Source organism: Oncorhynchus mykiss, chromosome 24 (genome assembly GCF_013265735.2).
Source record: "Oncorhynchus mykiss isolate Arlee chromosome 24, USDA_OmykA_1.1, whole genome shotgun sequence".
Taxonomy (NCBI): Eukaryota; Metazoa; Chordata; class Actinopteri; order Salmoniformes; family Salmonidae; genus Oncorhynchus; species Oncorhynchus mykiss.
The window spans coordinates 17,056,731-17,071,971 of record NC_048588.1 but is presented as its reverse complement, the minus strand read 5'-3'; the positions used below and the strand labels follow the sequence as shown (position 1 = coordinate 17,071,971).

General features: G+C 42.5%; 1 protein-coding gene across 34 annotated transcripts in view; it reads left to right on the top strand.

Annotated features, from left to right (window-relative positions):
* LOC110503876 (elastin) overlaps positions 1–15,241 on the top strand; it is a 93,753-nt gene that overhangs the window by 15,288 nt on the left and 63,224 nt on the right. For all 34 annotated transcript variants that reach the window (XM_021582469.2, XM_021582468.2, XM_021582461.2 and 31 more), the window contains exon 2: positions 10,898–10,972. In XM_021582469.2, the coding sequence (XP_021438144.2) occupies positions 10,898–10,972 (75 nt within the window). The remainder of the gene's footprint in view (positions 1–10,897; positions 10,973–15,241) is intronic.

Below are 15,241 nucleotides of genomic sequence, written 5' to 3'. Positions count from 1 at the left end.
GCATGCTTATTTTATGTCTAATTGTTAACCACTGGCTAATCAACAAAGTGACATGTCCAGCACTCCATGTGATTTGTATAATTGCTTATTCTATATATGGTCTGGGAAGAAATAAAATGTGCATCAGTGAAGGCCCAAGGTTAGGCTAATCATAGCCTTGCACAAATATGTTTATTTTTCAGTTCAAGTTGGTTTAAATTGCTTGGCATCATTAGTCTTACGATCAAGGAAAATGGATTAGAAGAACATACGCCAGCCAGTATGATCATTGCTGTGGAATACTCAAAGAATTATTACACATGGACTAAATCAGCATTACTTGTAGGTTGTAGGCTGTGTTTCTGTACAGCACTTTGTGACATCTGCTGATGTAAAAAGGGCTTTATAAATACATTTGATTGATTGATTGAATTAAGGTAATCATTACATCATTCATTGTGTCATTGATTTAATTCACAAACAAACTGTTTTTTTCGGTTATATACCGTGCCTTCAGAAAGTATTCATACCCCTTGACTTATTCCATATATGCTGTGTTACAGCCTGATTTCAAAATGGATTAAATACAAAAAAGTGTCACCCATCTACATACAATACCCCATAATTTATTGAAAATGGAATACAGAAATATCTTATTTATTTTAAGTATTCACACACCTGAGTCAATACATGTTAGAAACTCCTTTGGCAGTGAATATAGCTGTGAGTCTTTCTGAGTAAGTCTCTAAGAGCTTTGCACATCTGGATCATACAATATTTTCACATTATTCTTCTTAAAACTCCTCAACCTCTGTCAAGTTGGTTGTTGATCCTTGCTAGACAACCATTTTCAGGTCTTGCCATATATTTTCAAGACGATATAAGTCAAAACTGTAACTAGGCCACTTAGGAACATTCAATGTCATCTTGGTAAGCAACTCCAGTGTATATTTGGCCTTGTGTTTTAGGTTATTGTCCTGCTGAAAGGTGAATTTGTCTCCCAGTGTCTGTTGAAAAGCAGACTGAAGCAGGTTTTCATCTAGTATTTTTACTGTGCTTAGCTTATTCCGTTTATTTTATCCCGACAAAATACTCCCTAGTCATTGCCGATGACAAGCATACCCATAACATGATGCAGACACCACCATGCTTGAAAAAATGACGAGTGGTACTCAGAGATATGTTGTTTTGATTTTTCGCCAAACATAAAGCTTTGTATTCAGGACATAAAGTTCATTTCTTTGCCCAATTTTATGCAGTTTTACTTTAGTGCCTTATTGCAAGCAGGATGCAGGTGCTCTTCCCTTGTGAGGAATTGGAAAACCTCCTTGGTCTTTGTGGTTGAATCTGTGTTTGGAATTCACTGCTCGACTGAGGGACCTTACAGTAAATTGTATGTGTGGGGTAGAGAGATGAGGTAGTCATTCAAAAATCATCTTAACAACTATTATTGCACACAGAGTGAGTCCATGCAAATTATTATGTGACTTGTTGAGTAAAGTTTTACTCCTGACCTTATTTAGGCTTGCCATAGCAAAGGGGTTGAATACTTATTGACTCAAGACATTTCAGCTTAAATGTTTTTATTAATTTGTAAAAAAAAAAAATCTAAAAACATAATTATACTTTGACAATAAAAATAAAATAAAATAAAATTGTATTTGTCATATGCACTGAATACAACAGCTGTCGACCTTACAGTGAAATGCTTACTTACAAGCCCTTAACTAACAATGCAGTTTTAGTACAGTGTCAATGTGCGGGGCACAGGTTAGTCGAGGTAATTGAGCTAATCTGTACATGTAGGTACTGTAGAAGTAAAGTGACTATGCATAGATAGTAAACAGAGAGTAACAGCAGCGTAAATGCAAATAGTCCAGGTAGCCATTTGATAAGCTGTTCAGGAGTTTTATGGCTTGGGAGTAGAAGCTGTTAAGAAGCTTTTTTGACCTAGACTTGGCGATCCGGTACCGCTTGCCATGCGGTAGCAGAGAGAACAGTCTATGACTAGGTTGGCTGGAGTCTTTGGCAATTTTTAGGTCCTTGCTCTGACTCAGCCTGGTATAGAGGTCCTGGATGGCAGGAAGCTTGACCCGAGTGATGTACTGGGCCATACACATTACCCTTTGTAGTGCCTTGCAGTTGAAGGCCAAGCAGTTGCCATACCAGGCGGTGACGGAACAAGTCAGGATGATCTCGATGGTGCAGCTGTAGAAATTTTTGAGGATCTGAGGACCCATGCCAAATCTTTTCAGTCTCCAGAGGGGTAATAGGTGTTGTCGTGCCCTCTTTACGACTGTCTTGGTGTGTTAGGACCATGATAATTTGAACTTGTAGCTCTCAACCTGCTTCACTACAGACCCAATGATGAGAATGGGGCTGTGCTCTGTCTTTCTTTTCCTGTAGTCCACAATCATCTCCTTTGTCTAGAACATGTTGAGGGAGAGGTTGTTATCCTGGCGCCACAATGCCAGGTCTCTGACCTCCTCCCTATAGGCTGTCTCATTGTTGTCGGTGATCAGACCTACCATTGTTGTGTCGTCGGAAAAATTAATGATGGTGTTGGAGTCGTGCTTGGCCAAGCAGTCATGGGTGAACAGGGAGTACAGGAGGGGACTGAGCACACACCCTGTGTTGAAGATCAGCGTGGCAGATGTGTTGTTATCTACCCTTATCACCTTGGTGCGGCATGATCATGAAGTCCGTGATCACACAGTCATCCTGAACAGCTGATGCTCTCATGCATGCTTTAGTGTTGAGCATAGAAGTATTTTAGCTTGTCTGGTAGGCTCGTGTCACTGGGCAGCTCGCGGCTGTGCTTCCTTTTGTAATACATAATAGTTTGCAAGCCCTGCCACATCCGACGAGCGCCAGAGTCGGTGTGGTATGATTCAATCTTAATCCTGTATTGACACTTTGCGTGTTTGATGGTTCGTCAGAGACCATAGCGGGATTTCTTATAAGCATCCGGGTTAGTGTCTTGCTCCTTGAAAGAGGCAGCTCTACCCTTTAGCTCAGTGCGGATGTTGCCTGTAATCCATGGCTTCTGGTTGGGGTACGTACGGTCACTGTGGAGACGATATCATCAATGCACATTTGATGAAGCCAGTGACTGATGTGGTGTACTCCTCGATGCCATCCGAAGAATCCCTGAATATAGTCCAGTCTGTGCTAGCAAAACATTCCTGTAGCTTAGCATCTGCATCATCTGACCACTTCCGTATTGAGCGAGCACTGGTACTTCCTGCTTTAGTTTTTGCTTGTAAGCAGGAATCAGGAGGATAGAATTATGGTCAGATTAGCCAAATGAATGGCGAGGGAGAGATTTGTACGCGTGTCTGTGTGTAGAGTAAAGGTGGTCCAGAGTTTTTTCCTCTGGTTACACATGCAACATCCTGGTAGAAATGTTTTCAAACTGATTTAAGTTTCCCTAGAAGCGTCGCCTCTGCTTATGGCCTTATAGAACTCGTTGAGTGCGGTCTTAGTGCTAGCTTCGGGTTTGTGGTGGTAAATAGACAGCTATAAAAATGTTAACGTACCATTCTTAAATTTGGGGTCACTTAGAAATGCCCTTGTTTTTGAAAGAAAAGCAATTTTTTGTCCATTAAAATAACATACATTTGATCAGTGTAGACATTGTTAATGGTGTAAATGGCTATTGTAGCAGGAAACGGATGATTTTTAATGGAAGATCTACATAGGCGTACAGAGGCCCATTATCAGCAACTATCACTCGTGTGTGTTCCAATGGCATGTTGTGTTAGCTAATCCAAGTTTATCATTTTAAAAGGCTAATTGATCATTAGAAAACCCTTTTGCAATTATGTTAGCGCAGCTGAAAACTGTTGTGCTGATTAAAGATACAATAAAACTGGCCTTTAGACTGGTTGAGTATCTGGAGCATCAGCCTTTGTGGGTTCGATTACAGGCTCAAAATGGCCAGAAACAAAGAACCTTCTTCTGAAACTCGTCAGTCTTTTCTTGTTCTGAGAAATGAAGAAAGCAAGAAACTGAAGATCTCGTACAACGCTGTGTACTACTCCCTTCACAGAACAGCGCAAACTGTCTCTAACCAGAATAGAAAGAGGAGTGGGAGGCTCCGGTGCACAACTGAGCAAGAGGACAAGTGCAATAGAGGGTCTAGTTTGACAAACAGACGTCTCACAAGTCCTCAACTGGCAGCTTCATTAAATAGTAACCGCAAAACACCAGTCTCAACATCAACGGGATGCTAGCCTTCTAGGCAGAGTTGCAAAGAAAAAGCCATATCTCAGACTGGCCAATAAAAATAAAAGATTAATATGGGCAAAATAACACAGACATTGGACAGAAGAAGATTTGGAAAAAAGTGTTATGGATAGACAAATCTAAGTTTGAGGTGTTCAGATCACAAAGAAGAACATTCGTGAGACGCAGAAAAAAATGAAAGATGCTGGAGGAGTGCTTGATGCCATCTGTGAAGCATGGTGAAGGTAATATGATGGCCTGGGGGGGCTTTGGTGGTGGTAAAGTGGGAGATTTGTACAGGGTAAAAGGGATCTTGAAGAAGGAAGGCTATCACTCCATTTTGCAACGCCATGCCATACCCTGTGGCTGGTGCTTAATTGGAGCCAATTCCCTCCTACAACAGGACGACACAAAGCACAGCTCCAAACTATGCAAGAACTATTTAAGGAAGAAGCAGTCAGCTGGTATTCTGTCTATAATGGAGTGGTCACCACAGTCACCAGATCTCAACTCTATTGAGATGTTGTGGGAGCAGATTGACCGTATTGCCCATCAAGCCAATCCAACTATTGGGAGGTGCTTCAGGAAGCATGGGGTAAAATCTCTTCAGATTTCAAACAAATTGACAACTAGAATGCCAAAGGTCTGCAAGGCTGTAATTGCTGCAAATGGAGGATTCTTTGACAAAAGCAACAGGACACAATTATTATTTCAATTAAAAATCATTATTTATAACCTTGTCAACATCTTGACTATATTTCCTATTCATTTTGCAACTCCTTTCATGTATGTCTTCATGGAAAACAAGGACATTTCTATGTGACCCCAAACTTTTGAACAGCAGTGTAGATGAAAACGCTCTTGGTAAATAGTGTGGTCTACAGCTTATCATGAGATACTCTACCACAGTCGAGCAAACCTTGAGACTTCCTTAATATTATATTTTGTTATTTACAAATAGACACAGACCGCCACCCGTGTCTTACCAGAGGTAGCTGTTCTATCTTGCCGATGCACCGAAATCCCAGCCAGCTGTATGTTATCCATGTCATTGTTCAGCCACGACTCAGTGAAACATAAGATATTACAGTTTTTAATGTCCCATTGGTAGGATAGTCTTGATCAGAGCTCATCCATTTTACTATCCACTGATTGCATGTTGGATAATAGGACTGATGGTAGAGGCAGATTACTCACTCGCCACCAGATTCTTACAAGGCACCCCGACCTACATCCCCGATATCTCTGTCTCTTATTCATACAATGACAGGATTTGGGCCTTGACGGGTGTCTGAAGTACATCCTTCGCATCCAACTCATTAAAGAAAAAATCTTTGTCCAGTACGAGGTGAGTAATCGCTGTCCTGATATCCAGGAGCTCTTTTTGGTCATAAGAGACGGTGGCAGAAACATTATGTACAAAATAAGTTACATTCCGGGGGTGACGGCAGTAAATTATGTTAGTTGCTCAGCGAAACTCCATATTTGGTAAGTAACAATCTTATTTTGACATTATAACGCTTGCAGAGCTGTCTAAAGGGAAAATAAATGGAAGATAACTCGGCTAGAGAGGAGACTAGTCATATTCCTCATCTCCTCCTCTGCCCAGATACTAGTTCAGGCTTAGCCTAAAGATCTGTGAAAGCTCTCAGAGCCAGTGGATGGAGACGGGAGAGTAATGGTTCACTGAACTTTTAACAAGGGGTGGAGAATGCTAGCAATTAGCTAAGTGTGTTCACGCGTGCGACTGTGTGCACATGTGCTCCATAGACTTCCAGGCGTTTCATTATCCTGTAAAAAGGACCAATTATTAGACACCCAAAGCGCAAGGTCTTCAAAGTGACTATATTAGTCACCAGCTTTCTCTTAATTGGCGTAAACACTCATGTCCTTTACTGTGCCTTTAAAGAAAATGTCTCTCGTCACAGTTATTATTGGAAAAACCATCAATGACCATGGATAAATTAGGCATGCTCTGGATTGTAAAACAAGTTCTATTAAATCACTAATTTGTTTGCCATCCAGTCATTAGAAGTCCTTTTTGCTCTACAACTTTGCAATAAACTCGGGCCCTTATAGGTCTCTATAGGGTTTCAATGAACAGACCATCAGACATAGAGGCTTTTAAAATAGGTTTTCATTTGTATTCGGCTCTCTAGTTTTGGATTTGTTTGGTCTGGCTTTAATAAAATTCATGGCCAGCTAATGGTCGGTAAACATGTCAGTGCTTATTCCTCTGGCTGATACGCAAACTATAAACTAAACATAGCGCGGATACGCCCTATGGGGCTAAATCTGTTAGCTTAAGTCTCGTGGACAAAACGAGCCCATTCAATTTGAACTCAAAACAATCGGAGCAATGTTATTGTCTAATGGAGGATGCCAAAACATGGTTCAACATCGTAGACTAAATAAGATGTTTGTTCCAGTGCCTCAGAGGTAAGCCAGATCCATTTCATGGGAAACCATGTAATCGTTTGCAAAAATTCTCAGATGTTTGACTTATAAACTATATAGATTGCTAATGCAGGAAATGGCATGTTATGTTCACGGTGAATACCAGATAGAAACTACTTTACATCCTATATGGGATTAAATCAGGTTACTGGTCATTTATTGGTTAATTCTGCCAGTCTCCTTTGCCTCCGGTATGACTTCCAATCATATGCATTCCAAAAGACTCCCATGACCAAATCATTCTTAGAGAACACTTAGAGTTTGAGCTAGACATTAAGATGAGCGATAAGAAACCAATGACTTCATACTGTAGGTCAGCATAGTTCACATTTCTTAGCTGATGTCAATGAGTACCTAATTGGGTTGGTTCTTGTGAACCCAATGCCCCTTACTGGGTTCTGCTCTGCCCAGTAGTATGGTGTGGTAGCTACAGTACAGTAGTTATGATAGGACGGGCTTCTGGCCAGCGGAAAATTGGAGCAGAAATTACATTCACTCCATCTGCCCTCCCTTTCATCCCTGAGACAGGAAATCCTCCCTTTGATTGTGAAATGCAGGTCTGGCAGGTCAGGTTGAAGTGGCGAACAATCATTCCACCCTGCGGGTAAAGTACAGGACACTACCTGGGGGCTCTGCCATGGAGCTGGCATGGCATGGCATTAACTGAGCTGAGGGAGGAGGGTGGAACACAACCACACACTCATGTAGTGAAATGGCCTGGAGTGGACAGACACAAGCATGCATACACACATTTAAGAGCACACACACACAAATCAATCCATTGAATTGCACACTCACACATACAGTACAGTGCCTTCGGAAAGTATACAGACCCGTTGACTATTTCCACATTTTATTACATTACAACCTAAACTGGATTAAATCAATAATCATTAATAATAATAATAATCAAAATCCTCATCAATCTACACACAATACCCCAAAATGACAAAGCGAAAACAGGTTTTTCAAATTAAAAATCTATTAAAAATAAAATAAAACAGAAATAACTTACTTACATAATTATTCAGATCCTTTGCTATGAGACTCAAAATTGAGCTCAGGTGCATCCTGCTTCCATTGATCAACCTTGAGATGTTTCTACAACTTGATTGGAGTCTACCTGTGGTAAGTTCAATCGATTGGACATGATTTGGAATGGCACACACCTGTCTATGTAAGGAATGGAAGAAGTTTGGAAACACCAAGACTCCTCCTAGAGCTGGCCGCCCGGCCAAACTGGATAATCAGGGGAGAAAGACCTTTGTCAGGGAGGTGACCAAGAACCCGATGTTCCCTCTGACAGAGCTCTAGAGTTCATCTGTGGAGATGGAAGAACCTTCCAGAAGGACAAACATCTCTGCAGCACTCCACCAATCAGGCATTTATGGTAGAGTGGCCAGACGGAAGCCACTCCTCAGTAAAAGGCTCATGACAGCCCTCTTGGGCAGCCAAGACAATGAGGGAGTGGCTTCGGGACAAGTCTCTGAATGTCCTTGAGGCCCAGCCAGAGCCCGGACTTGAACCCGATCGAACATGGAGAGACCTGAAAATAGCTGTGCAGCAGAGTTTGAGAGGATCTGCAAAGAAGATGGGAGAACTCCCCAAATACAGGTGTGCCAAGCTTGTAGCGTCATAACCAAGAAGACTTGAGGCTGTAATTGCTGCCAAAGGTGCCTCAACAAAGTACAGAGTAAAGGGTCTGAATACTTATGTAAATGTGATATATCTGTTTTATATATTTTTTTTATAAATTAGCAAACATTTATAAAAACCTGTTTTTGCTTTGTCATTATGGGGTATTGTGTGCACATTGACGTGTATTTTTAAAAAAAAATCAATTTTAGATGAACTCTGTAACCTAACAAAATGTGGAAAAAGTCAAGGGGTCTGAATAATTTTTGAAGGCGCTGTACACCATCCTCAGAGTATTTTGCTAAATGTTGTAGACTCTTAGAAAAAGGGGTTCCAAAAGGGTTCTTTGGCAACCCCCATAAGATAACCTTTTTTGGTTCCAGGTAGAACCCTTTTTGGTTCCATGTAGAACCCTCTGTGTAAAGGATTCTAGATGGCACCCTTGACAGCCCTCTCTGAATGTTCAGCCATGTGATTTTTTTTTCCTTTGGAACCTTGAGCCTTGTGTGTTTAGCAAGTTCTTACAACTCAGCCAGCCATTAAGACCACAAGTCCAAACAGTAAGGAAACCCAATCGCCTCTTCTTCCCATCATCCAACTCCCTCACCATCTCAATTAAGAGCAGTTAGACTAGAGAGCATCCTCTCTCTGATCTATCTTGGACCGATTCAGCTGTGAGCTCATTTGTTTTCCAAGGACATGGCTGCCACTCTCTTTCAAATAAATATTCACTCAAACCGACCCCTATTTACACTCTTAAACATTGTGTTTTTAAAACAACATGCAACGTCATAAAAACCATGTTAAAAATTCTAGCTCCGTAGCACAACCATTCAAATCCCTGCTGGCATGTACTGAGTTTTATTGAGAATAAATTTTCAGTTAAATGAAAACAGACCAGATAGACAAAATATTTTCCCTCTCTGCTAATCAGATTTTGGTGTGCAATTTGGGTGATTTATGTGAATATGACTGACTCTGTTGTCCTCGCTAACCTTTCTCTCCAAATGAGTGACTCAGTGTGGGCTTCAGCAGGCGCGGTGTTGTGCTCCAGTGTAGATTTTCACAGTTTATGTTAACTTTCCACCAGAAACACGACTGCATGAGCTGACTTATTAGCGTGCTTTGTTCCATTCCTTCATGGTTTGCTTTGGCTGGGGGATGCCATAAGTTTCCCCCTCTTTATTCCTCTCTCTGTCTCTCTCTCTCTGTCTGTCTCTCTCTCTCTCTCTCTCTCTCTCTCTCTCTCTCTCTCTCTGTCTCTCTCTCTCTCTCTCTCTCTCTCTCTCTCTCTCTCTCTCTCTCTCATACCTCACTCTCCTTCTCTAACACACACATCTCTCTCCCTTTCTTCTTCCCTCTCTCTCCCTTCTTCCCACCTTACAGTTAAGGGGTTCTTACAGTATATTTCCGAATCCTGTAGCCTGTAGCAGACAAACGTTCTTGCTGATTACCTTGTTGAGTAGCACTGACGTCTCACATGCTAAACTCCTCCTAGGGGCTGAGAGAGAGAAAGAACATTGATGTGGCAATGGTGGCAGTAAACTTTTTACAATGTCACAGCATGTTACGTAAAACCATGGCCAAACCTCCCTCTATGCAGCAACAGCATACCCACAGGTTTTTTCCCTCCTGCTTCCCCCATTTGCCCAACTGAACATGACCAGAAAAGGTCCGTCTTCATGTATTCACTATACTGCCAAAATTCAACTGACAGAAATACCTTGTAATAACTTGTAATATTTTACTTAACTACTTAATAGCTGGACCTAGTGGACTACATACCAATGCACTGCCTACATTCACATCATATTCTGCATAAATAAAAACATGAGGGCCTTTGACATGTGGCTTAAATGAATTAGTCTTCAACAACAACACATGTAAAAGTCATTAAATATAATCTACATCATTTTAAGGTCCTCAGCTTCTACACTACACCATTTTGAGGTGATACAAACCAGGTTTTTCTTTCAAATATATAATGTTATAATTGAGGCCTGAGCTCACCGCTCACAGAGAAGAGCTGTGTGGTTAGTCGTCCCAGAACAACTAGTGGTTTCTTCTTGTTTCGGTTGGGTTCCTTCTACACATAAGGCAGCCATTTATGACCTATAGAACGTCTATCTCGGGACTGGGCTGGACCTCGGCTAGGAAATCGGTAGAGACGGGGAACATGAATATGCAATGTTAAGACTTGGTCAAAATGTTCCCTGTTCCTCCAACTGCAATACCTCATCTCACTGCTAGCTTAAAACAAAGGCATTTTTGATATTGAGACTTTGCCTTGACCTCTTACTGTACCATAGTTTTGTTTTGCACTACATCATGGGTTTGACTCATCCCACAGGCAAGCGAGACTAGATTTTTGGTTGTCTAGATTCAAGATTACTTTGAATAAGGAGTGAGTGGTTAGCTGTACAATGGGTTGAGGGTTAGGCTGTGGGTACGTAAGTTAGAGTGTTGGTCATGGCTGAGGTTTGAAATATAGTCATTTAAAAACTATGGATTGCAGTCTAGATGTTGGACCGTTAGATTAGTGTCGTGAAGTCATACAGAGCTGTCCCTGACCAGGTATGTTACCTGTCTGTCTCTCCAGGTGTGTATGTGCCGGCTGGTGCTGGAGTCAGACCAGGAGCAGGAGGATCTGGACCAGGTGCTGGCCTCTACCCAGGTAACATATTAGCTACCTACGCCTGCACAGCGCAACACATGACACAACATGTCTCTTTCTATAAAGTACAGCGACGTCCGGTGAGGTCTGAGGCCGGAAGCCCGCCCATCTGACGTCTATCCTTCTGGTTAAAGACATCAGTGACTTAGGAGTTGACTGTTGACCCTCAGTTTTAAAAATCTCTCGGTCACGATGGAGATGATGACAAGGGGTGAGAGTTGTCCTTGATCAATATTTGTTTCAGTGCAGAAAATATTCTCTTAACTGATGCTGTTGACTGTTGTCCACAGAGCCAGTCTCTGCCGTTGACACCACTCAGATTGAAATTATTTCTGTCTTTGACGTAAGTCCCTAATGTCAGGTGTGGGTCTTCCATCCCTTATCACCCCTTGTTTCGCTAAAAAATCCAACTTTGAAAACTATTTCAGATGCAATATACAGTAGGACTTGTTGGCCGATCCCCCTGTACTGGTACAGCTCTACGACTCATACCACTCCTCTCAGGATGCCTCCCCCTTGACCCATCTTCCTCTACCTTCTTCACTGTCTCAGCATACAACAACGTCTGTACTATTCTAACTCTGGAAACCTCAACCTGCCTCTCTCGCACCGGACATTTCTGAACCCCAGCCCCATGGGGACCAGTACAATTAACACATACCACTACTTTCCCCAATGCTCCACATTCCTTTCCCTCATGCCCTTCTGCACACTTCTCACGCTTTTCTCCTATGCACTGCTACCACATGCCCATAGGCTTGACACCTGTAACAAGGTAATGTATTTGGCACAAAAGCTTGTATGGGATAACTTACAGTACCAGTCAAAAGTTTGGACACACCTACTCCTTACAGCTAAAAAAAAAATGGGACTATTTTCTACATTGTAAAATAATAGTGCAGACATCAAAACTATGAAATAAAACATACATGTAGTAAGCAAAAAAGTGTTGAAAAAATCCTAATATATTTTATGTTTGAGATTATTCAAAGTAGCCATCCTTTGCCTTGATGACAGCTTTGCACAACAGACAAATCTGTGTTTGGCAGAGGCCAGGAGAACGCTACCTGCCCGAATACATCGTGCCAACTATAATGTTTGGTAGTGGAGGATTAATGGTCTGGGGCTGTTTTTCATGGTTCAGGCCAGGGCCCTTAGTTCCAGTGAAGGGAAATCTTAACTCTACGGCATACAATGACATTCTAGACGATTCTGTGCTTCCAACTTTATGGCAACAGTTTCGGGAAGGCCCTTTCCTGTTTCAGAAATGTGACCAACCGGCTCGATTCTCACACTGGACTCTCTGGCCGAGGAGTAAGGTTGATCCAAGCTTTCTGAACTAACAACAGCAGTCAAGCACCCAAGCTACCTGGCTAACGTTGGCTAGCTTGCTAGCTACTTCCAGGCACAAATGAGAGAACCGCTCACTCTGAACATTTTACTCTCCCTAGCAGAGCTGGTAATTTACGCTGTTTTTATGTTATCCAGAGCGTTGGTGACTGCAACTGTAATGCTGGCAACAATTGAATTACATTTTTTTGCCCAAGATTACAGACAAAGGCCAAATTCAATGGGTGTTGAGTGTTCGTAAATGTGTCAGTTATTCTGCGCTCAAACATGTAATGTTAGCTAGCTAGCCAGCCAGCTAACATTAGCTAGCTAGCTAACATTACATTTTAACTTGAAATAAAAATGACTTTCTGACAATATTAGAAACGTGTAATATCTGAAAATGTAGCTAGCTAGATGTATTGTATACAGGTAACGAAGACTGGTGTTTTCTCCATCTCCTTAGCTATTTATTTTATTTTATTTATTTCACCTTTATTTAACCAGGTAGGCGGCTAGTTGAGAACAAGTTCTCATTTACAACTGCAACCTGGCCAAGATAAAGCATAGCAGTGTGAACAGACAACAACACAGAATTACACATGGAGTAAACAATAAACAAGCCAATAACACAGTAGAAAAAAAAGCGGAAAAGAGTCTATATACATTGTGTGCAAAAGGCATGAGGAGGTAGGCTAATAATTACAATTTAACAGATTAACACTGGAGTGATACATGTTCAGATGGTCATGTGCAGGTAGAGATACTGATGTGCAAAAGAGCAGAAAAGTAAATAAATAAAAACAGTATGGGGATGAGGTAGGTAAATCGGGTGGGCTATTTACCGATGGACTATGTACAGCTGCAGCGACCGGTTAGCTGCTCAGATAGCAGATGTTTAAAGTTGGTGAAGGAGATAAAAGTCTCCAACTTCAACGATTTTTGCAATTCGTTCCAGTCACAGGCAGCAGAGAACTGGAAGGAAAGGCGGCCAAATGAGGTGTTGGCTTTAGGGATGATCAGTGAGATACACCTGCTGGAGCGCATGCTACGGGTGGGTGTTGCCATCGTGAACTGAGATAAGGCGGAGCTTTACCTAGCATGGACTTGTAGATGACCTGGAGCCAGTGGGTCTGGCGACGAATATGTAGCGAGGTCCAGCCGACTAGAGCATACAGGTCGCAGTGGTGGGTGGTATAAGGTGCCTTACTAACAAAACGGATGGCACTGTGATAAACTGCATACAGTTTGCTGAGTAGAGTTTTGGAAGCTATTTTGTAGATGACATCGCCGAAGTCGAGGATCGGTAGGATAGTCAGTTTTACTAGGGTAAGTTTGCGGCGCGAGTGAAGGAGGCTTTGTTGCAAAATAGAAAGCCTATTCTAGATTTGATTTTGGATTGGAGATGTTTGATATGAGTCTGGAAGGAGAATTTACAGTCTAGCCAGACACCTAGGTACTTATAGATGTCCACATATTCTAGGTCGGAACCATCCAGGTTCAGTTGGAGCAGTTGGAGGCCACGGAAGGAGTGTTGTATGGCATTGAAGCTCGTTTGGAGGTAAGATAGCACAGTGTCCAAGGAAGGGCCAGAAGTATACAGAATGGTGTCGTCTGCGTAGAGGTGGATCAGGGAATCGCCCGCAGCAAGAGCAACATCATTGATATATACAGAGAAAAGAGTCGGCCCGAGAATTGAACCCTGTGGCACCCCCATAGAGACTGGCAGAGGACCGGACAACATGCCCTCCGATTTGACACACTGAACTCTGTCTGCAATGTAGTTGGTGAACCAGGCAAGTCAGTCATTAGAAAAACCGAGGCTACTGAGTCTGCCGATAAGAATATGGTGATTGACAGAGTCGAAAGCCTTGGCCAGGTCGATGAAGACGGCTGCACAGTACTGTCTTTTATCGATGGAGGTTTCAATATAGTACCTTGAGCGTGGCTGAGGTGCACCCGTGACCGGCTCGGAAACCAGATTGCACAGCGGAGAAGGTACGTTGGGATTCGAGATGGTCAGTGATCTGTTTGTTTACTTGGCTTTCGAAGACCTTAGATAGGCAGGGCAGGATGGATATAGGTCCGTAACAGTTTGGGTCCATGGTGTCTCCCCCTTTGAAGAGGGGGATGACCGGGGCAGCTTTCCAGTCCTTGGGGATCTCAGACGATATGAAAGAGAGGTTGAACAGGCTGGTAATAGGGGTTGCGACAATGGCGGCGGATAGTTTCAGAAATAGAGGGTCCAGATTGTCAAGCCCAGCTGATTTGTACGGGTCCATGTTTTGCAGCTCTTTCAGAACATCTGCTATCTGGATTTGGGTAAAGGAGAAGCTGGGGAGGCTTGGGCGAGTAGCTGCAGGGGGGGGCGGAGCTGTTGGCCGAGGTTGGAGTAGCCAGGAGGAAGGCATGGCCAGCCGTTGAGAAATGCTTGTTGAAGTTTTCGATTATCATGGATTTATCGGTGGTGACCGTGTTACCTAGCCTCAGTGCAGTGGGCAGCTGGGAGGAGGTGCTCTAATACTCTAATTCCACTGATTTCAAAACTCAATCTCTCGGCATGTCCAGTCATTATCTCAGCCAATCATGGCTAGCGGGAAGGTTGCTAACTTTTTCTGTGGCTAAACCAACTAGGCTCGTAATTTAACAATTGTATTCGTATTTACAGATGGTATACAAGTTTGTTATTAAGACACATTAAAGGTCACATGTTCCAGAAGGCATTACTGCAAAAAAACACATTTAGATTTTTTAAAATTGCGTTCAAATGGCTCTCCTGTAAAGTAGTGACGCGCGACATACGCCTAGTTTCCTGAAACGAGTCACAAATGGTTTGTCAGGATCGGTGTGGCAGAACATGAATGACCTGCACAGAGCCCTGACCTCAACCTCATCAAACATCTTTGGGATTAATTGGAACGCTGACTGCAAGCCAGGCCT